We start from the raw sequence: 22,040 nt of genomic DNA on the forward strand, positions 1-22,040 counted from the left end.
AGTTAATAAATAATGCATTGAATGTCTTCTTCCTTTTGTTCTAATTTAATTTGTTTCGTTCATTTGTCTTGCCTTATAAAAAGATATGAATCTACAAATCCACACTCATTCTTCCCACATCTTCTCATCAAACGCAACAAGGGAACCAACAACGTTAAGATCACAGATTCTCACAAAACTGTTATCACTTCAAAATTAATAATAAATTATTAGACTTTTACATTTTCGTTTCCGAGTTTCAGACTAACACATCATTAAAAATCCAGCGTTCGTGGATTTGAATACTTTTATTTTTGTAACAAGTTTAAAGTATATTGAAATTTAGTAAGAAAAACTTGAAAGTAGTATTATTATAATTTAGAAGATGGTGGAAGATATTAATTTATTTTCCGTTTTGGAGAGAAGGTAATGAAGAGATAGAGATAGAATATGGATTGTTTTTGTGATGTGCAGAATAGAATTTAGCTCACCAGAGTCGCTATCACCTTATCACCCATCCAACATTACGCTTTTTCATCACTACTTGCATCCTCTTTCTTACTAATAACAAAAAACTAAAATATTTTTTCTTGCTGCACTTTCCCACTGCCCTTTGAGAGGAAGAAGAAGAAGAGAGGGAGACTAAAAAGGTGGATTTGGTTGCGAAACTTTGTTCTGCAAATCATATTTCTGGATTTTACATAATTTAATCACCAATATAGATAACCATTGCTCGTTAGCATCAGCATTTGGAATATTGTGAAAGTAAACTTTGATAACACATTTTCATAGACAATTCATTTAATTTTAGTTCAAACTATCAGAGTAAAAAAGGAAATTAATCATCACAGGTGAAATGCATACTATAAATACGAACACTTTCATTTAATATCAGCAAGATGTTCACTACGGGACTCCCATTTTTTTTTATACTTTATGCTTTCATAAACTTAAGTTTTTATTCAAGCAGAAAAGGAAAGTAGCAGCACGCAGAACAAAATCGATTAGTCCCTCTCAACTATTTATGCACAAATACTAATACCAGTTATTTACAACTTTTGAAAAGTGGATGCTGTGTTGCTCTAAACATGACGTTCCTCCAAACGCTTCAACGAGATCCAAAATCAACAGAGTACTAAAATAAACCCGTGAAAGGAAATCCTCAGCTATTATTCATCAGTAACGTCAGAAGGCAACCGATATGTGCGGATGACTCGTATCTGAAGCAAAAGCAGAGTGGAAATAGGAAATAAGAAAACCAGTTAGTGTAGCAATAATAATTCTTTCACATAAACTCACTATTGCCTATATATTTCTACAGAAAAATATAAAACTCAAAAGGTGAACATTTTCTTCAATTAAAAACTAAAACACAACAGAGCATCCACGGATGACAGGCACCGACTCTACAAATGGAACGGATAGTTATGCCAGATTGCCAATGCCGTCCTTTGACCCGAAAATCAGCAATAATATAATTTTTTAGCGGTAATTTTAAAAAAACGCAAATCGAAGATCACAAGTGCTCTTAAATAAAATAACCAAATAGGCACAGCATAAAGTTAATCGTGCCAAGCTTAAAATGGAAGAAGAATAGAACATATATCTTGCCTGAGCGAAAGCATAAATTGTTCGCAAGATTCTAGCATAATCTGTTCCGAGCATTTGAATGACAACATCAGCCAAAAATGTTCCCCAAAGCCTGTTCCACAAGCCAAATAAAATGTCCATAAATACTCGCTAATTGTGCCTCAGAGCGTACCAAAATCAGAAAGCAAAGAGGTAGTAGAAATGCCCTGACAAGTCTTAATGGTGCATTGTATAGAAAAAGATATCGCTAACAATGTTTATTAATGACTTCATAAAAATGTTGTCTAATGACTTCATAAGAAAGGGAAACCCCTAACAGGATAACTCTTTTTCCCATGCTAATTCATTCAATAAAATTGTTTCCTGTTTTTCTATCAATTTCTTGTTTCTATTTTATTGGCTTGTAAAAATTGCTTGGGCCAGAGATTGGGGATCATAAATTGCCTAGTTTTAGTGGAAGTTGTCCATTGGATTGGTTGATAGAAGAACAACAACCAAAATATAAAACAAATAGGTCATGGAAAAACCAAGCAAAATACAAACAAGATATAGATATAGAAACAGAGATGACCCAGTGGGGGAGGAACTAGAGGAAAAAGTCAAAGATGAAGATGGAGGAATGGCTTACAGTTTCCAGAACTAACATTTGGTTAAGATGACAGCGGAAGAACTGCCAAAAGAGTCAGATAAAATGAAATAGAAATCACTGTTATAAAGGTAATGTCTTGGCGCCAACTTAAGGGCCAAGATGGGTAAATATATATACAATGTCAGGCAGCAGGCATCGGAGGAAGTACCCCTCCAACTCATGTCTTTATACCAATAAAAGAGACTAGATGGATGTCCAGTCAGCCTACCACTATCAGATTCGAGACACTCCATAGAATTCAATGAAACAAATAGCAACTTTGCATGCTGCGATATTTGTTGGTCTAAATTACTCCCTCCTGCGCTTTGAAACAAGACAACAGCCCTAACCAAGAGGATCATGGAACAAAGTAATAATGGAAATCCAAACATTGAGTAATGTTCTTATAAATGGATCATGCCCATCATTGTCCCAGTATTTGGGTTTACACAAGGCATTGCAAATCTGCCAACCAAGGTCATTTAAACCAACAGGCCAAGCTGAAGTCATGGACAAACAAATTGCCATTTGAAAAATTAAGAAGCAGCATTGCTTTTGCTGTCATGTTTTTGTCACAACTCCGAGCTGAAGGCAGTAAAAAAAGCTATAAGGGAGAAAGTATATTTTATACATTTTCAGAATTCAACCCTGGGAACAAGATTGAATAACATGGAAGTGATATAGTTAGAATAGAAATTAAGGACAGCGAGAACAATTAGTTAGTTAATTAGATGGGAATTGTCATATTAAGAGAAATGCTACGAAGAAAATATGTAGCACACTCTTTGATATTATGTGAAATTCATGTAGGATCCTCGAAATGACGTGGGCACCATTCTCTATCTATTGGGTCCCTCGTGAAAATCATCCAAAAATAAGTACTAAGGAGGGTACTGTTAACTTTGTTAATTAGAAGGGAAATAGGGACAGTTAAAACAGACAGACAGTTGGTTAATTAGAGGGGAATTGTTAGATTAAGAGAAATGCTAGGAACACAATACGTAACACTCTTTACTATTATCATATTATGTGTAATTTATGTAGGACCCACTAAACTATGTGGTCACCAATCCCTATTTATTGGGTCCCTCGTGAAAATCAATCTTTAGTAAGTACTAAAGAGTGTATTCTTTCTTAGCATTGTTCTTTAGATAGGGGAAAAAAGGACGGACGGGTTCTTATACATAGAATTAGAAAGCTTGTATGAAAAGGAAAACCCTTTGTGGAGGCCTGAAAGGTTCATTACAATCTCAAATTTTTTATATCAATAAGAAGAGTACTCGTTTAAAATATTATTTAGTATTTCATATAAACATTAAAAATAGGCAAAGAAAAGAAAGGCTAGTGTTATGAAAATAGAAAGCAGATAGAAATTGTTGAAACCATAAAACAAGAACAGGTGTATATGACATACACAGGTCCAAGTAATGTGAGCATGCTTCTAAAGCCCAGGTACCTTGATGCCGCACCAAGAAAACCCTGGAATAAATCAAACATCAGTTGAGAAACATGCCATAAAATCAACATAAACAGAAACAATAGTTTGTTTTAGCAAGAAAAAGAAAAACAATAGACGCAGGAAACAAAGAAAGTAACTAATTCTGCTGATACAACTACCAAGAAATCATTATTATCTTGATATTAAACGTTTTAGGTTTAGGTTGATTCATAAATGCCTACCTAAACTGCTTGAAATACATATGAAATTTAATTTTGGTCCACGTGCAAACGCTAATACTAAGAGTGAATCAGTGTTCAGTATATCAGAAAGTCAGTCAAACTGTTACAACAAAATGATTTGGCATCTCAAATGGTACAACAGCATTTCATTAACTGACAGTGCATAAGGTTATGCAGATGATGAGGAATCAAATTTAAACTCATTAATCTATCTACCAATATGGAAATAAACTTGAAAATTTATACCATTAAAATAAAAATTGCATTAAAATAGAAACATATCAAACTCTCCTGTCAGGCACCTGTTTTGCTGCAAGCAAGGCTGCTCTGGATTCTAGATTAATCATAGCTAACTGCCCACCCTGTAAATCATAAAGTGCAAAATAGATGTTGAAGTTATTGCTTGGAAATACTAACGCACCAGAAATCTCACCAGTTATACCTTCTTCACCAACTCTTTCTTAACCTGGTAGTTGGCAGCTTCTACAAGAACTTTCCCAGATAACTTCCTCGCTAACTACAAGTCAGCATCCAGTCATGACTAGGGGAAGAGGCCCAAAATGCTTTCTTTTGGAAACTCATTCAAGAGAGAATAAATAAAACACAGATACCATCCTCTTACCAATTGATATATCTTGGCCAGAGTGAAAACACCACCCCCCTTTAAAAGAAGAGGAACAAAAATGGAAAAGACAAATCAGTCAAAGTTTAAGACGTAATTGAAAGAAGTAGAAGTGAATCATTTAAGAAACAGGCAAACCAACCTTCAAAAGACTTGATCGAATATCTTGTGCACCAACTTTGGAGTGCAGTTTCCATGGACTGAGGCCATGCTGTAGAGTGCCCTGACCTTCAGATGCAGTGCTTTGGTCGAACAAGGCAGGGTAGGTTCCTGGTTCTTCACTACAAGACTATTAAAGCTTTAAAGGTGAAGGGAGATAAAGAAGGAAGAAAGGAGGTGAGTTGGCTTACGTAGAGTTGCAGTGCAAAAGGTGGAGGAAAATTTCTAGTTCAAGGTCGGGAGTTGGCAATCGGGTTGAGCAAGGAATATCAAATTTTGTCCTTATGTGAAGCAAAACATTTCTATAAGATGGCCTCCAACCCCTGAAAGAGGAAATAGTTAGTTAGATAGATGGTGAGAGGGTGAGAGAGTAGAAGAAGAAAAAGAACCTTAATGTAGAGCGGGCATCGGCAGCAAGGAAGAAGAAACGGGACTCGAGAGCTTCTATAAATTGGAGGCGGAGGCTGAGGTCGACTCCAATCATGGAACGCTGGAGGTGGGTTGTGTTTGAGAATGGGATGGATTTGAGCAAAGGACTGAAGTAGCTGTGAGATTCGAAAGGGAGAGTGAGAGAGCTTCAAAGATGAATTGAATTGAATTGAATTGAAGTGCATGAAAGTAGTGAGTTGTGACCTTGCGCCGAAAAGGATATCTTCAATCTCTAACAACTCGGAATCGGTGGCAAGCTCAAGCACCGATCGCAGCTCTGGATCGAAGTGATGGGCATGGGGATAGGGGGAATTTGCATATGCATCTGCATTCGAATTCGAATTCGCATTCGCATTTGCATTTGCAGCTTGAAGAACGGAAAAGGTTGTGCGAGAAGAAGGGAAGGGATTGAGAATGGGCGCAGAAGAAAGTAGTGGGAATGGGTAATTGTTGAAGGCAGAGACTTTTCCCACTCCCATTCCCATGGACACCGTTGCCGTCATTTCCTTCTATTCGATTCAACCATTCAATTCCTTACCCATTCACACACTACAACTAGGGTTCAATTCAACTTCAGTTTATTATAACCATTCATCTCATATAAAAACACACATGAATATTTCATCACATAGGTTTCTAACCAAAGTCGATTTGGATCTTCAAGAAATCTCTTCACATCGACGACATCAATTCATGCATAAAAATATATTTTATAAATAATGTGATATAGTTTTAAAATCAACTTATTATTATAAGATATACTATAAAATTTAAACACTTCTATAATATTAGATAATTAGCACATGTAGTAAGATAACCTACAATTCTAGTTCAAATAGGAAAAATATGTGATACTAACTTATCTTACACTTACTCTTAGATGTTAATGAGCAGATTAAATTACATATTTGAGTAAAATGTGAGTACTGAGGAGAAGGTTTTATTTTATCTCACAAAAATTAATGATGCAATTAATATCAGAACTGCAAAATAAACAAATTAAATTTGGAGTTTTATCACTGAATTCCTGTTACTTCAAAATTAACTGTGAACACACATGAATGGTCACCATATGTTTCAGAGATAAAAAGAAGTCAACTTACCTATATTCACTTTTATTAATCTGAATACTTATATTAGAGGTGTTTTAAGAACGTTAAAGTATATTTCTTAACATTTTTTTAAGTACACAAAATCTCAAATGTTGTTTACAATTATTTATAATAAAAAAAATTATATAATAATATTATAGTTTAATAAAATATAAATATAAAATAATAGTATTTGTTATATTTAGATATATTATGGATTAATTTGTTTTAATATATTAAAATTTATTGTGTTTCTATTTTGTATGATTTTTACGATTATGAATATTAAAAAAAAATTATTTAAAAAGAAAATTTAACTAAAATTTATACAAAATTATATTTTATTTTATTTTTTAATTAGTAAGAAAAGGATAAATTTGTAAATTTATATTTTTAACATTTTAAAAAAATTAAAAAATCTCTCAAATCTATCATATCACTCATAAACTTCAATAAACTTTTTTCACAAATCCATCTTATATATACCTTAATCCAAACAATCTCATTTTCTTTACACTTTCCTCTTAAATCACTTCAAATCTATTCCTCAAATCCTCACTCTAATCCAAACAAAGCCATAGTGTCATGGGTCGAGTTTGACAATAGGATGAAAGCAAACCTGATGCCAATCCCTGAAAATGATGAAAAATATCTTATTTACTCTTCATAAAGAGGGGAATGTGTTAATTAAGGTGATTGACTGAATATGCGGGATTGTAATTAATTTGATAATATAACTTAAAACAATACGAGATACCGGAGAAAGAGAAAAAACACTACCATATATAAAGATAACAACTCACAAAACACACAACACAGAGAAAATACTTTCAACCGAAATTTTACAGTATATTTTAACTATATTTTATGCTCCTATTGACTTGAACGTCAGAGTACCTCCTGCAGGTGGACCATCTCGGAGTTTAACTGACCTCAACTGAATGCTCTAATTGAAAGACATCCCTCTCGTCTATAACACACTTCTCAACAATAATTCATTATATTATTATTATTATTTTATTTTTTTATAAAAAGTTTTCATGTTAGGCATCATTATGCTACTTGACATCTCAAGTAGGCTGACATCTTAAGTAACAACAATCATTATATTATCTTTATTGATAATGAAAGTGTATTGGGAGGTGATCATATATTCTTCTCGACGTGTTGATAACGCCTTCAATGAGTGTATGAAAACTAAAATTAGACTTTAATTACCTAATTAACGATATCACAAATTAAACAATTAATAAACTATGATTAAGAATATATTACGAGTTACTCATATTTATTATAGTTATTTGTAAATGTAAAAAAATAACTTAATTGGTATAAATAAGTAAACATTATAAAATAATGTATTTTGAACTATTATTATATAATTTATTTATATTAATTGAGAGCTGACTTGAGTTTAGAAATCCTATCAAAATCGAGAATCAAATACTAAACAGATAAATATAAGAAATTATCCAGTTTTATAGGAGCAGAAAGAATTAAACATTATACACAAATTGCTGGAATAAAAAGAATGGAGATTTAAGTATGCAGGAATGTTAACTCTTCATTGTTCTTCATGTTGGTGTCTATTATATCACTAACAAAAGAAAAGTACCAAACAAGAAGACACGTACCAAGCAAGAAGGTTCATAAAATTAATATATCACTAAGTTGATTGCAACGTACTTCTGTCTAAAATAAACTTACTTCGGATGTTTTATTTCTCTTAAAAACTTAATCATTAAGAATATGATAAAGACAAACTTTTCTACCACTATTTTTTAAACACAGAAATAAAATAAAATAAGTTTTTTATGAATTCAAAATTATTTTTAAAAAGTTATTAAACGGATCTTTTATAAATTAATTCTAACATAAACAAGTTAATTTTAACTTTTCCAACTAAAAATATTTATCTAGTACAAACAGAGTATTTTTAGATTTTTTTTTATTGCAATAGCCATATATAGTCTACTTAAAAAACTGCATATAAGATTAGTGCTTAATGGGTAAACATTATTTATCATAGGTTGTTTTTTATGAAAGCTCGAGTGTTTAAGGGTTTTGGATTTAATGTTTGTTGAGAGTGTTTTTGAATGGTTGAAATATGATGTAAATTTAATTAAAGTATATTTTAAAAATAGTTTAAATAACTAATAATCTTTAATTGGGTAAAAATAACAGAATTTACACACAGGATTTTTTTATAAAGCTTAAATTATTATGTAACTTTTAACATCTCAAATAACAATAATGATGTATCATCATTAAAAAAAAATATTATTAAAAATAAAAAAATTATAAAAAATAGATAAATTATAGCTTATTATATATTTTTTTTTAAAAATCTATTATATAAATGAAATGATTTTTTAATGAATAAATTATAAATTAAGTAGTAAAATTTCGTTATATATTTTTTTTACGAAAATATAAATAAACCTTTATTCAAATATCAAGTAGAAGAGGAAAAGTGTAAGGGAAGAGAACCCAACACTAAACTACCTACTCAACCCTTTCTAGCTCCCTCTCTTCTTATTAGTATTCACTTTAATACCAGCTTCTGTTGTTTCTTCTTCTTCTCCTTCTTCTCTTTTATTCTATTATTACTGTTCTAACTTCTTGCTTCCAAATCCTGAAGAAAGGTAAAACCCTTCCTTCAGAATCAGATCCTGATTCATTGGCTTTCTCTCCGGCATTCCAATTTTATCCACATTCACTGCCCTTATACTGCTCTGCTTCCACTCCCGTCGATCGCGATTGGATTTTCGAACCCAGGTTCGGTTAGGTTTTCCAACCATTGATTTCTCCTGCTACTAGTGCTTTGCTTCCATCATTACCACTGCCAATGGCGCCACTTCCTTCTGCCTGATACCGGGTAAGCTGCCCCCTCCACCTTCAATATCATCTCTTTTATACAAACACCTGTGCTGTTCTCTTTTATCCGCAATGCCGCCTCTTCTTTTTGCCCTTTCCCTGCTCAACTCTGTTATTGTTTCTTTCGTTGAGTCTTGGCTCCTGCTCTTAGGGACTTGACTTCGCTATGGCGGACTTCAACACAAGCTCAGTTGATGTCATTTTGGAGTTTCTTCGGAGGAACCGATTCACTAGAGCCGAAGCAGCTTTGCGCAGTGAGATAATTAATCGCCCTGACTTGAATGGCTTCCTTCAGAAGCTCACATTGGAAGAAAATGCCTCATTTGTTGTGCCTCAAAGTAATAAGGGGAAGCCTGTGCTTGAGATTCAAGGGGTGGACACTCTTGAGTTTTCTAATGAACTGATCATCACGGAAATCGAGTGTGAGAATGGTCGAAATGCCACCGAAAGCAAATGGGAAACTGCTGCTCCCACTTTGGTTGAACGGAGTAAATCGGATGAAGAGGTTTGGACTAGTGATAAGAACTTCATTTTCTCCAAGACTTCAGAGGATAGCATGCTTGATTTATACTCATGGAAGTTCAACCCTGGCAAAACTCCTGTGGAGCCTTACCAAAACGATGCTGGCAGTAGGGCTAATAATATTTTGAGTTTGAAGGCCACCGTATCCCAACAATCAAAACGTCAAACTAATGAAACTGTGGATCCAAGTGTTGCCAATACCAGTTCAAAGTCTGGGGAGGAAAATGCTGCCCTTGCAGACAAAAAATCTCTTTGGCCTGGAAGTAGTAGTAAAGCCTCGGTGGATCTTAAGTACGACCTTGTGCAAAGTAAAGAACCTATGGAACTTGATCGGCAGCTTAAATTCAATAGTTCATCTCTTAAAGTGAACTTTACAGATAAACCCTGGTCAAGAGTGGATGAGAATGTGAATTCTTCTTCAGATTCCTGCAAAAATTGTGTCAAGACAGTCTTCCCCTTCTCGAAAGGGGATGTATCTACAAGCTTCGATGATGCCACTTATTCTGACAAAAAGGAGGAGAAAAAAAGAGTAGAAATTAGTGATACCAGAACATTCATAAAAGAGGTGGATGAATCAGGGAGGTCTATTTACTTGGTCAAGACACCAGTCAGTTCTGAACAGAAGTTGATTGGCAGCTTAAGATTTCCTATTCCACCTGAAAATGAGAAGGAAGAGTTTCCAAGGCTTCCTCCTGTTAAACTCAAGTCAGATGATAAGCCCCTGGTTGTTAACTGGGAAGAGAAGTTTGAGCGAGATGGGCCAACTTCAAAACCCCCTCGTACTGACAGCACTTTTCTTATTGGTTCATATCTGGATGTACCTATTGGACAAGAAATTAATCCTTCAGGTTAGCTTATATTTACAAGGAATAAATGTCATTTGTTCGCAAATGTTTTCTGCCTTTTGATTGATGGTTTCCCTTTTGGGCTTATTAGCAGCTACATTTTTTGGTTGGTCATGATAATAGCTTATTTTGTAAATGGGAAACCTTTCCTCAATTTTATTTGTAAAATGTCAGTTCAAAGTTTCAGTAGTTGAATCTTAAATCCATGTTATTTAAGGGAAACATATATTTTAGGCTTTTGGCTAGTAGAGAATCAACTGTTCTATAAGCTAATTAAGGTTTGAAAAAAATCGAATCCCATGACTAGGAGTCCAAGTAGTTATGTAGGTTGTTGAAAGTCAATCAAAAGTCATCAACTAAAGCAAGATCTTGGAATCTATCATTAGCTATAACTTTTGGCCTAGTGGTAAATCCTGGATACAACAATATCATCTTAGAAAGTGGACTTTAAGCCTAATTCAACTCTATAAATCAATTTGTAAGGTGAAGTTTGCATCTACTTATGTACTATAATTTATCCATACCTTACATTGATTCACATAAAGAACTAGAAGTCTCGAGTTTTGGACTAGATACTTGTGGGTGGTTCAATAGTAACCCGATAGCAGGTTACATGATAAGCCCAACAAACTTCTCTATAATTGGCTTTGATAGCATCTTAGAAAATTGAACTTTAAGCGTAACTCAACCTTACAAAATTGGCTTGGTAAGGTGAGGTTTGCTCCTACCTATATTATAATTTGGTAATACCTCTAGTCAATGTGAAACTAGATATTTATGATTGGTCTGATAGTGACCAATAACGGGTTGTATGATAGACCCAACAAATCTTGCTAAGATTGACTCTGATACCATATTAGAAAGTAAAATTTTTAAGCCTAATTCTACTTCACAAAACTGGTTTATGAGGTGACGTTTGTGCCCACTTATATATTATAATTTGATCATAATTCTAGTTAATTTGGTTTCTCCAACACATCCCTCTGGGCCAAGGATTAGACATCTCAAACGTAGAATCATATATTTATGGGTGATTCCATAGTGGGTGACACAATAAACCCAACAAACCTCTCTAGGATAGGATCTGATACCAACTTGAACTATATAAGAAAATAAAAAATTATTTTATTGATAACAACCACACCAATTACTTCTCATCATCTCTATTTGTGATAATGAAAGCCTTTAAGATAAGGAAATAAAAATATGCCATAATGAATAAGAAGGTTCTAAAGATATTTTTTTCCTAATTACTATGGAGATATTGAAAATATTTTTATCTTAATAATCTACCATTGAGAACATCATATGTGATTTATGACCTGATATGAATCATTGAGTGGCCAAATTTTATCAAATTATGGTTTGGATTTTGAATGGTCAAATTCTAATAACTACGAGGTCTTGTGATCAGTGTGCTTGGAGTACTCGATAAGGAAAGTATAGCATCTATTAATTTTTTAAAGTTACTTGAAAAGAAAGTAAGAAATAAATTTTAGTTCTAATGAATTAAATTTTTTTACCTTCCATTTAATACGTTTTGCCTTTTCTTAATCAAACAAATGCCCTAGTGGCATTTCTTTTCTTAATTAAATTTTGGAGATTTAGTTTTAGTTGCTTTTCTGTTCCATACCACCACGATGGATTTTCATGTATTTTGCTTATCTTTTTTCTAGGTTGTATGTTTCTAGTTTTGACAATTTGACATATTAGTTCGTTCTAAATTGCCCCTTGAGCCACTGCAGAGGACTGCTCTGTGCATAGCTGATAGGTTATAGGAGTTTAGTTTGTAATTTTCTGCTTGGAACTTGGGAGAATGTCTAATCTTTGTCATGGCTGTACTTTCCCCTTTTTGCGTTGAATAAAAACATCCACAGGAGATTGAAGTTATTTCGTAAATTTCCTATAAGAAGGTTTACAAAAAATTTTAAAGTTAACAACAAATGTTTGAATATTTACAGTGTGGTAATTGGAGGAAAAATAAGGTATTAATTGAAATAAGAAGCAAATCTTTCTGCTGTACTTGATGCATAATTTCACTTTCTTTTTGGTTTCTATAGACATCTATTTATTTTCTCATATCTTTCCAATAGCAATGCATAAAATAAGCGAAGTTATTAGCATTTTGTTCTTTTCCTCTTTTGATTTTCAGTTAAGAGAATAAAGACTATACAAGACGAATTGAGCTTAATTTGAAAAAAATGTTGATACATCTGCCATGAAAGGAAATGAATAAGGAAATGGTGCCAGAATCATTGTACTATGGATTGAATACTCTATCTAGAATCTAGAATTGATCCTAAATCTTCTCAATTTTCTGGGTACACCTAGCTACCACTTGTTTATATCTGATTGCATGTACTTATTGTTTGTTTGATATACTTGTTCAAATGCACTGAAGGGTGTTTTTGACTTTTTGATATATGCTTCAGGTATGAGGAGGGCTACAGGGGGCAGTTGGTTATCTGTAAGTCAAGGGATAGCGGAGGATACATCCGATCTTGTATCAGGATTTGCTACAGTTGGTGATGGATTGAGTGAATCTATTGACTATCCGAATGAATATTGGGACTCTGATGAATACGATGATGATGAGGATGTTGGGTACATGAGGCAACCTATTGACGATGAGACCTGGTTTTTGGCGCATGAAATTGATTACCCTAGTGACAATGAAAAAGGGACTGGGCATGAAAGTGTTCCAGATCCTCAGGAAAGAGGTCTGGCCAAAAATGAGGATGATGATCAATCTTTTGCTGAGGAGGATTCTTACTTTTCCGGGGAGCCATATCTTCAGGCAAATAATGTTGAACCAGTCACAGCTACTGATGATTCTATTGGTCTACCCGTTACTGAGTATGGAAGGACCAATGATAATGATTTAATGGCTCAATATGATGGGCAATTGATGGATGAAGAAGAATTGAACCTTATGTGTGCAGAACCGGTCTGGCGGGGCTTTGTCCCTCAAACTAATGAACTGATGATGCTAGGAGATGGAAGGGTATTGAATGATAATGTAAGATCACGGCTAGAGGACATCAATATGGATGATGATCAACATGGTTCTGTTAGGTCAATTGGGGTAGGGATCAATAGTGATGTTGCAGATATTGGTAGTGAAGTGCGGGAAAGTTTGGTTGGTGGTAGTAGTGAAGGAGATCTAGAATATTTCCATGATCATGACAGGCTTGGTGGTTTCAGGCACTCCCATCGTGATTTGGATAAGAAATCTACTAACAAATCTAACAAAAATAAGAACAATGACAAGAGTGAGTCAAATAAATATGTCATAGGAGGTGACAGAGATGCACAGTTCCAGATAAAAACTCATGGTGATGGGAACTTCTCTTTTCCCCTATCTTTGAAGGATGGTGAGATGATTCAGACTTCCACTGATAAGTCCCTGTGGTCAAATAACGGCAATGCAGATGAAATTGACGACTGTCTTAGTGCATTTGTGGAAACTGAGGACATGCTTGCTTCGTGGAGGCAAAAGAGTAGTGATTCATCACCTGCTAGAAGTTCTAGGGATGATTATAATGCTAACAATGTAAGATCCAGAAACTCGTCTCCAACAACAATTTCAAATTGTGGATATTCTGAAAGAGAGCATGTGAAGGTGGAAGAGGATGAAAAGACTGGAATTGCAAGGGAAGATGATCTAGGAGCAGAGGATGAAGAGGTAGCAGCTGTGCAAGAGCAAGTAAGGCAGATAAAGGCACAGGAGGAGGAACTGGAAATCTTCAATCTAAAGATTGTGCACAGGAAAAACAGGCATGTTTTCAATAAGTGGTGTTTGTTTGTGTTCATGTGCTGATCTGGGCTATAATCACTAATCATGGTGTTTACCTACCGGTCCAATAAACATGCTTACTATTTGCCTCAATTAACAAATCATTTGTGATATAAAACCAATACACTGATTTATTATTATGAAAAGGGTAAAAGATACGAGATGAATTTGAGACTCTGATAACGTATGATATGACTATATAAAGCCCAGTTACAAGTTAGTTGTAAAGTCTAACAGAAAACAACTGTCTAAGGGAAACAAGAACACTAACAGATCCAATACATGTCAAACAGAGTATAACCCTCAGTTATGCTGAGTTTGTCCCTAAGAAAGGAAAATCTAGTAGGAGAGAAAGTCTTGGTAAGAAGATCTGCCCATTTATCCTGATCAGGAGTGTGTTGAACAACATGCTGCTTGTTATTAACCTTTTGCAGACAAAGAACACATCAAGCTCCGTGTGCTAAGGTTCTTGCATGAAGAACAGGATTATGAGCCAAATTAACAGCACTGAGATTGTCACACAGAACAAGTAGAATGAGGAACTGAAAGTTCCATGAGGAGTATACATAATATGTCAGCTGTAGCAGCAGCTAAACTCCTATATTCAGCTTTTGTGCTAGATCTTGAAACCCCAATTTGTTTTCTTGACCACCATGGAACAAAATTAGGTCCCAAGTAAATGGCAGCCCCAGAAGTAGATCTTCTGTCATCATGATGTGTTACCCAATCTGCATCATAGGAAGCTCTAATAGCTAGAGTTTAATGAGGAATGGCAGGATGAACAATGAGACCACAATGTTAGGCCCCTTTAAGATATCTCAATACTCTTTTAACAACAACCTAATGAGACTTAAGTAGAAGCCATAGACTAGCATACCAAGTTGACAGAAAAACTCAATTCAGGATGTGTTATAGTCACATACTGAAGTGCACCAACAATAGACTTATACAAAGAAGGCTCTTGTGACATGAAACAGTCTGTATCCATAATACGTCAGTTGTAGCAATAGCTAAACTCCTATATTCAATTTTTGTGCTAGATCTTGAAACCATAATTTGTTTCCTTGACTACCAAGAAACTAATTTAGGTCCAAAGTCAATGGCAGCCTCAGTGGATCTACTGTCATCAAGATCTGTTTGGTACATACTATTTATATGAACCATCTTGAGGGGGGTATTAAATGTAACGGGCTTTGACCCATCTCTTTGTATTTTTATATTTATAAATGCATAACCCTATGCCCTCAATACACAATAGAGATTCATCCTATGCCTCTCTCTTATTTTAACAAGAAGTAAGGGTGTTGCTGTGGTTGAAAAGAAAGATGAAGATAAGGAAATCTATGCTTATTAAAGATGACATCTTTAGAAATAAAAACTCTGCCAGTTGGAGATAAACATATATATCCCGTATGACTGGTGGAATACCGCAAAAAGATACACTTAGTTGATCTAAACTCAAGCTTCAGAGCATTATAGCGTGTAAGAAAAGGAAAGTGAGCACAAAGACCTTGAGAAAATTGTAATTTGGGGAGGTTTGAAATAATGTAGTATAGGGAGTGGCAAATTGAGAAGAGTGTAGGGTAAATTCTTGGTTGCATAATCCCATTTTAGGTCTTGTGAGGGGGAGTGTTGGCAGGTCTAAGGTTAGAGCTAGAGGGGTTATTTTGACTAGAGGACTCTGCTTAAGGTTCGATACTGTATAAAAGCTTCTGAATTTGGGACGAAAGACTCACCTAAAGAAGAGGAAGTGGACTGACCTGTGGAATCTAATTGAATGACTTGTGGAGCTGCAGGTATAGTGGAATTAGGATGATATATTTCAGGAATATAGGCAGAAACAAAAGGTGAAATAGAAGTAAGGGTGTTGAGATGAAGAAAGATGAAGATGACATCTTTAGAAATAAACACTCTGCCAGTTGGAGATAGACATATATATCCTGTATGAACTGGTGGAATACCCCATAAAGATATACTTAGTGATCTAAACTCAAGCTTTAGAGCATTATAAAGTCTAAAAAAGGAAAGTGAGCATACCCAAAGACCTTGAGAAAGTTGTAATTTGGGTAGGTTTGAAATAAAGGAGTTTAGGTTGTGGCAAATTGAAGAGGAACACAGGGTAACCTAATTATGATGCAACCATAGTGAAGGCATGCTGATATCGTTAAGGGAATAGAAGCTTGACTGAGAAGAGAAAGACCCATTTCAACTATATGCCTCTGGTTTCTCTCAACAACGCCATTTTGGTGAAGAGTGCCAGGACACATCAAACGATGAGTAATGCTTATGTCTTTAAGGTAGTTAGTAGCGGCACACAATTCACCTCTGGAATCAGATTGTAAAGGTTTGATGTGCCTAATAAATTGCAGCTCAACCTTAGTTTTAATTTTTAAAAATAATTAAGGCTATTTATTTGTAAGATATATCCATGTGAACCGTCAGTTGGCATCAACAAAAGGTATGTAATAATGGAAATTACCCTTAGATTTAATGGGTGTAGGTCTCCACAGTTCACTGTATATCTATTCGAAAGGAAATTCATATTTAGTTTGAGATAATTGAGAGGGTAAACAATGAGCTTTTCCCACACAACATTCGGAACAAAAGGGAAACTCTACTTTATTAGGAAATTTGATATTATATTGTTGAAAGACAAGATGGAGAACATTTAAACCAGGTGTCCTAATATGAGATGCCAAGTATATGCACTACTTGGCACAACATAATTACTACAATTAGAAACAGTTGTTATACAAGGAAATTGCTGAGAATTGGACAAATGTGTAGCTGACAGAGGCAGACCGGAAAACTGATAGGGTTAATCAGGACCAACATGACCTTGAAGGAGAATTTGTAAGATATATCCATGTGAACCGTCAGTTGGCATCAACAAAAGGTATGTAATAATGGAAATTACCCTTAGATTTAATGGGTGTAGGTCTCCACAGTTCACTGTATATCTATTCGAAAGGAAATTCATATTTAGTTTGAGATAATTGAGAGGGTAAACAATGAGCTTTTCCCACACAACATTCGGAACAAAAGGGAAACTCTACTTTATTAGGAAATTTGATATTATATTGTTGAAAGACAAGATGGAGAACATTTAAACCAGGTGTCCTAATATGATGCCAAGTATATGCACTACTTGGCACAACATAATTACTACAATTAGAAACAGTTGTTATACAAGGAAATTGCTGAGAATTGGACAAATGTGTAGCTGAGAGAGGCAGACTGGAAAACTGATAGGGTTAATCAGGACCAACATGACCTTGAAGGAGAATTTCATTGGAATCTTGAGCTTTAACAAAACAATTACTAGAATGAAAATGAAACTCAAAATATATCAGATTGTCGTAAGCAAATTTGCTTCCACTGACAAGATTTCTTGTTATATGAGGGACGTGTAAAATATTATGAAGTACTAATTGGACACGAGAGTTACATGGTGATAAAATTTTTGCGGAACCAAAAGAGAGGATTTTCAAACCTTGACCATTACCAACAAATATTTGATCAGACCTTCAAAGGGAGAATTCTGCTGTATGTTTTGAGCATTATTTATCAAATGGTAGGAAGCCTCTGAATCAGGAAACCAAGTTGAGTTTGATGCACGATCAAAATTTACAACCATAGCCTGAGGCTGTTTTCCTTGATTATACTGTTTCTGCTGTTGTGATTGCAACTGAGAGGAACCATATAGATTCCACTGATAAGGATTATCATACTTCTATGAATGAGAACTCTACTAAGATGAATTAGATTGATTCCATTGTTGAGACCAGTCGGAACCTCCACTGTTTGACTACTGATACTGCAGATTGAACCTGTTGTAGCATGTTAATGCAGTATGGCCATACTTGGAGCAAACCTGAATTGAATAGTGCGTCTACCATAAGTATGTCCTTGACCACAACCAAAAATGACCCCCACGATTTCCCTTTCAATTTGTATAACCTCCTCTACTTTCCAAAGGCTGGATTCAGAACTGAGTACTATTGGCCATACTTAGTGAAAAAATGCATTATTTATCACAGTAATGTTGTTGACATATTTAGTTGCAATGTAATTAGCAATGTCAGTACGTTTATGTCTACAGCATTCCTGATATAGTCTTTTTTAAAGTTTAAATGAAGGATACTGTGCTCAGTTGTGACTCATAGTAATACTGTGCTGTAGATTAGTTGGTGATCGTCATGAATTCTTAAAGCTGCTTTAATCCTTTATTTTTATTCTTATATTTCAAGAGAAAGGTCTTGGGAAAATATATAATGAAACCTCTTTCAGAGATATTGTTGAAACAGTAGTTTCTTTTTCCTTAATGGTAAATATATGTGAGCTGATGATAGTGGAACTTTTAAGCATTTCATTTTTGCCTTATGTAAAAGGATCTCAATGAGCTTGATAGCTTGTGATTTTTTGTTATGCATTATGATTTCTTGATTGTTTTTTGTTATCCCTTTTATCCTTGAGAGTCTTTCTTAAACGTGATCCCTTTTGTCCTCATCAGTCTTTCTTAAACTAAGTTTTGTTGCTCAGAACTGGTTTTGAGGAGGACAAGAATTTCCATGTTGTTTTAAATTCTGTAATAGCTGGAAGGTATCATGTTACGGAGTATCTGGGATCTGCTGCATTTAGCAAAGCTATACAAGCTCATGACCTACAGACAGGCATGGATGTTTGTGTTAAAATTATAAAGAACAACAAGGACTTTTTTGACCAAAGTCTTGATGAGATCAAGCTTCTCAAGTATGTCAATAAGCATGATCCTGGAGACAAGTATCACATTCTTCGATTATATGATTATTTTTATTATCGAGTAAGTGGATTTGCCGTTGATCTTGATATTACTATTTGCTTTTTAATACAATCAATTGTCATTTTAGTCACATATACATTTTTCCTATATCTTACATTATTTTTCCTGCCATTTTTATAATTTCCAAATCATCCATTATTTGGACTTTTATTTATACCGCTGTGAACTATTATATTTTGGTGATGCTGAAGACTGCTGCTATTTGTTATTATTTTTTATCTATCTTCTAAAATATCATTCAGTTCTGTTAATTTCAACTATAACTGCTGTGTAGAGTTAGTGTTTCTGATTTCTGAAATTTGCAATTTATTCCTGGATATGGTATTAACCTTTAAGACTGATACCAAGTTTTGTTAAATATTTTATGTCCTTAATTATTAAATATTCCTACAATGGGAGCTTTGCCACCAAAAAGAAAAGTGATTTGAATTTATTTGTTAATTTATGACAGAATTATTGATTAATAGTATGACAGAAAAGTGTATTGTATGCCATGTTTTTCAAATGACTTTACTGGTCTTCATTCTTTTTCTATTGTATGACAGGAACATTTGTTAATAGTATGTGAACTACTTAAAGCAAACTTGTACGAGTTTCATAAATTTAATAGAGAATCAGGTGGTGAAGTGTACTTTACAATGCCAAGATTGCAGGTTTGTGGTGTGGCATTTACTTCTTGATGTTTAATTTTCATTTTATCTATTCTCAGTGATAACTCTTCTGAATTTATATATGCAGTCAATTACCATTCAGTGTTTGGAAGCACTTCAGTTTTTGCATAGCCTTGGACTAATACACTGCGACTTGAAACCAGAGAATATTTTGGTCAAGAGCTATAGTAGATGTGAGGTGAAGGTCATTGATCTTGGAAGTAGTTGTTTTGAGACAGATCACCTTTGCTCTTATGTTCAGTCAAGGTCCTATCGTGCTCCTGAGGTTATTTTGGGACTTCCTTATGATAAGAAGATTGACATCTGGTCTCTTGGCTGCATCTTGGCAGAACTTTGTACTGGCAATGTAAGGACCAAAGATGATTAATGCAGTTCAAAATGTCACAAAGTTTGATAAACAGTTGAGGTTTTAGTACGAAAATATTTTCTCTAGAGCCATAAAAGTTCTCACATGCAAAAGGTGTAAAAATGTTTCTACTACCTCAGGTCAAAAAGTAGTTAACTTCAGCACTTAAATTCATTAAGTTTTTTCTTGATGATGGTATCTTTCTAGATACTGACGTTTCATCATTAAATAGACTCGTATTATCCTCGTAATGAAGAGATGCTAAATTCCTTCCATGCTTGAAGGCAGCATTGCTTTGTGTTATTTTTGTTTTGTTTGAGCAATCTTATGTTATTAAAGTTAGTTGTTCTGCTTTGGTTTTCAGATTGTTTACGTTAAAAAGCGTTTTTTTGTTTCTGCACCATTCCTGGACCCGATGGTAGTTATTAGAATATAATATCAAATACACTTGCTTATTTTGCGATTGTTGAATTTTTAGTTGAAAGCAGTTGTAGAATTTCTCTGCGTTATGGGCAGTGCTTTCTTTCCTTTCTTACATGATTAATTTTCTATTCTTCTTCAGTGGCACTAATCTAAGCTTCTTGTAGGTCCTCTTCCAAAATGATTCGCCTTCAACATTACTTGCTCGGGTGATTGGAATCATTGGTTCTATTGATCAAGGTATGCTTGCAAAAGGACGGGACACCTATAAGTACTTCACCAAAAATCATATGCTTTATGAAAGGAATCAGGTAATAATCTTATTTCTGTCAATACCAAATGCAATAGCCATCAATCTGGAATATTGGTGTTGATTAGCCAGTCCCTAGGAGCCAGGGCTATTATGTAACAAGTTAAACTAGATGTTTAGTGTCTGGCCTTGACTGGAAGTTTTATTTTATTATTAGAACCTGTTTTTCTAAAGAGATTATCAGAACCTGCTCGAAACCACAAGGCAATGCAGTAAAATTTTCATTTATCTACAGCTTTGGAAGAGACTAACAGAAGTGGCTTATTAGTTTTTTCTCATAGATGTTAGCTTCTTGACATTTTAGTTCCCGTGTTATATTAAAATTGCAGTTGCCTCTGTATTTTTTAGTTGAATGCTTGTCAGTAAATTATTGTTTATCAATCTACAGGAAACCAACAGATTAGAATACTTGATTCCGAAAAAGACATCCTTGAGGCATAGATTGCCAATGGGAGACCAAGGCTTCATTGACTTTGTGGCTCACTTGCTTGACGTCAACCCTAAGAAGCGGCCCTCTGCATCTGAAGCCCTGAAACATCCATGGTTATCATACCCTTATGAACCCATATCATCTTGAAATATTTGGAGGGTTCTTTATGGTGCTAATCTGACATACCCAAAGTTGGGTTAGGTTCATCGTTTCAGAGTGGAGGACCCACTTACTGCTTTTCATTTAAAGAGGAAATGGAAAGAGTCGTGCCCTTCCACATTTGGAAGGTGTTTTTGCTGTGTGGAAATGTCTGTCTCTTCTTCCCCTAACCAAGCTGTATTCCAGTGACAAACCATGCGATCAAACGATGTAATTTTGTTAGTTAGGTTTATACTTTCTTTGTTCTACTGGACAGGGAAATCTTAGAATCTTCTTGTACATGGTGTGATAATTCTTTTAGGCTATTTAGTTATATTTTTGTGATATATTATATAGATACACAATCCAATTTTGTATGGCGTGTGACACCACACTTGGGAGGGAAGAAAAGCTGTTGACAATGTGAATCATTTAAGACCACGTGCTTGCGTTGCGTGGAACCTCAAACTCAATTTGTGAGCAATCAATTTGGATCTTGATACTGTTAAGTAACATTTTGTTCGGTTTTACTAACAGTATCGGGGATTTGCCATAATTATCGTTTTTTTGCTCAAATTTTTGTTAAGGCATTTGGGTCGAGAATATATTTTCTTTCATTTTCATCTTTAATCATAAAAATGTTTTTTTAAAGGTTCTTGAAGAAAACAACGGTTTTATTTTTATT

At 34.5% G+C, this 22,040-nt stretch overlaps 2 protein-coding genes across 3 annotated transcripts; one reads left to right on the plus strand and one right to left on the minus strand.

Moving 5' to 3' along the window:
* Nucleotides 1-836: 836 nt before the first annotated feature.
* On the minus strand, nucleotides 837-5,810 carry LOC137813070 (uncharacterized). 2 transcript variants are annotated; one of them, XR_016518998.1, is made up of 10 exons: nucleotides 5,292-5,772; nucleotides 5,048-5,203; nucleotides 4,850-4,981; nucleotides 4,642-4,788; nucleotides 4,500-4,538; nucleotides 4,320-4,394; nucleotides 4,180-4,239; nucleotides 3,612-3,676; nucleotides 1,591-1,681; nucleotides 837-1,199 (listed from the first exon to the last, which is right to left on the minus strand). XR_016518998.1 is itself a non-coding variant. In XM_068615367.2 (10 exons), the coding sequence occupies exons 1-10, from the start codon at nucleotides 5,588-5,590 to the stop codon at nucleotides 1,149-1,151; spliced, it is 1,107 nt and encodes a 368-aa protein (XP_068471468.2). In that variant the 5' UTR covers nucleotides 5,591-5,810; the 3' UTR covers nucleotides 837-1,148. The 2 variants fall into 2 exon arrangements, 1 of the variants encoding a protein (XP_068471468.2); XM_068615367.2 differs by having other exon boundaries at nucleotides 4,642-4,780; nucleotides 5,292-5,810.
* A 2,845-nt stretch (nucleotides 5,811-8,655) lies between these two features.
* LOC137813071 (uncharacterized) lies at nucleotides 8,656-21,936 on the plus strand. The gene is made up of 8 exons (XM_068615368.2): nucleotides 8,656-9,056; nucleotides 9,207-10,425; nucleotides 12,855-14,199; nucleotides 18,761-19,040; nucleotides 19,586-19,693; nucleotides 19,779-20,057; nucleotides 20,645-20,788; nucleotides 21,176-21,936. The coding sequence occupies exons 2-8, from the start codon at nucleotides 9,222-9,224 to the stop codon at nucleotides 21,362-21,364; spliced, it is 3,549 nt and encodes a 1,182-aa protein (XP_068471469.2). The 5' UTR covers nucleotides 8,656-9,056; nucleotides 9,207-9,221; the 3' UTR covers nucleotides 21,365-21,936.
* Nucleotides 21,937-22,040: the final 104 nt, after the last annotated feature.

Source organism: Phaseolus vulgaris, chromosome 2, assembly GCF_051622355.1.
Source record: "Phaseolus vulgaris cultivar YP4 chromosome 2, ASM5162235v1, whole genome shotgun sequence".
In the NCBI taxonomy this organism is placed as follows: domain Eukaryota; kingdom Viridiplantae; phylum Streptophyta; class Magnoliopsida; order Fabales; family Fabaceae; genus Phaseolus; species Phaseolus vulgaris.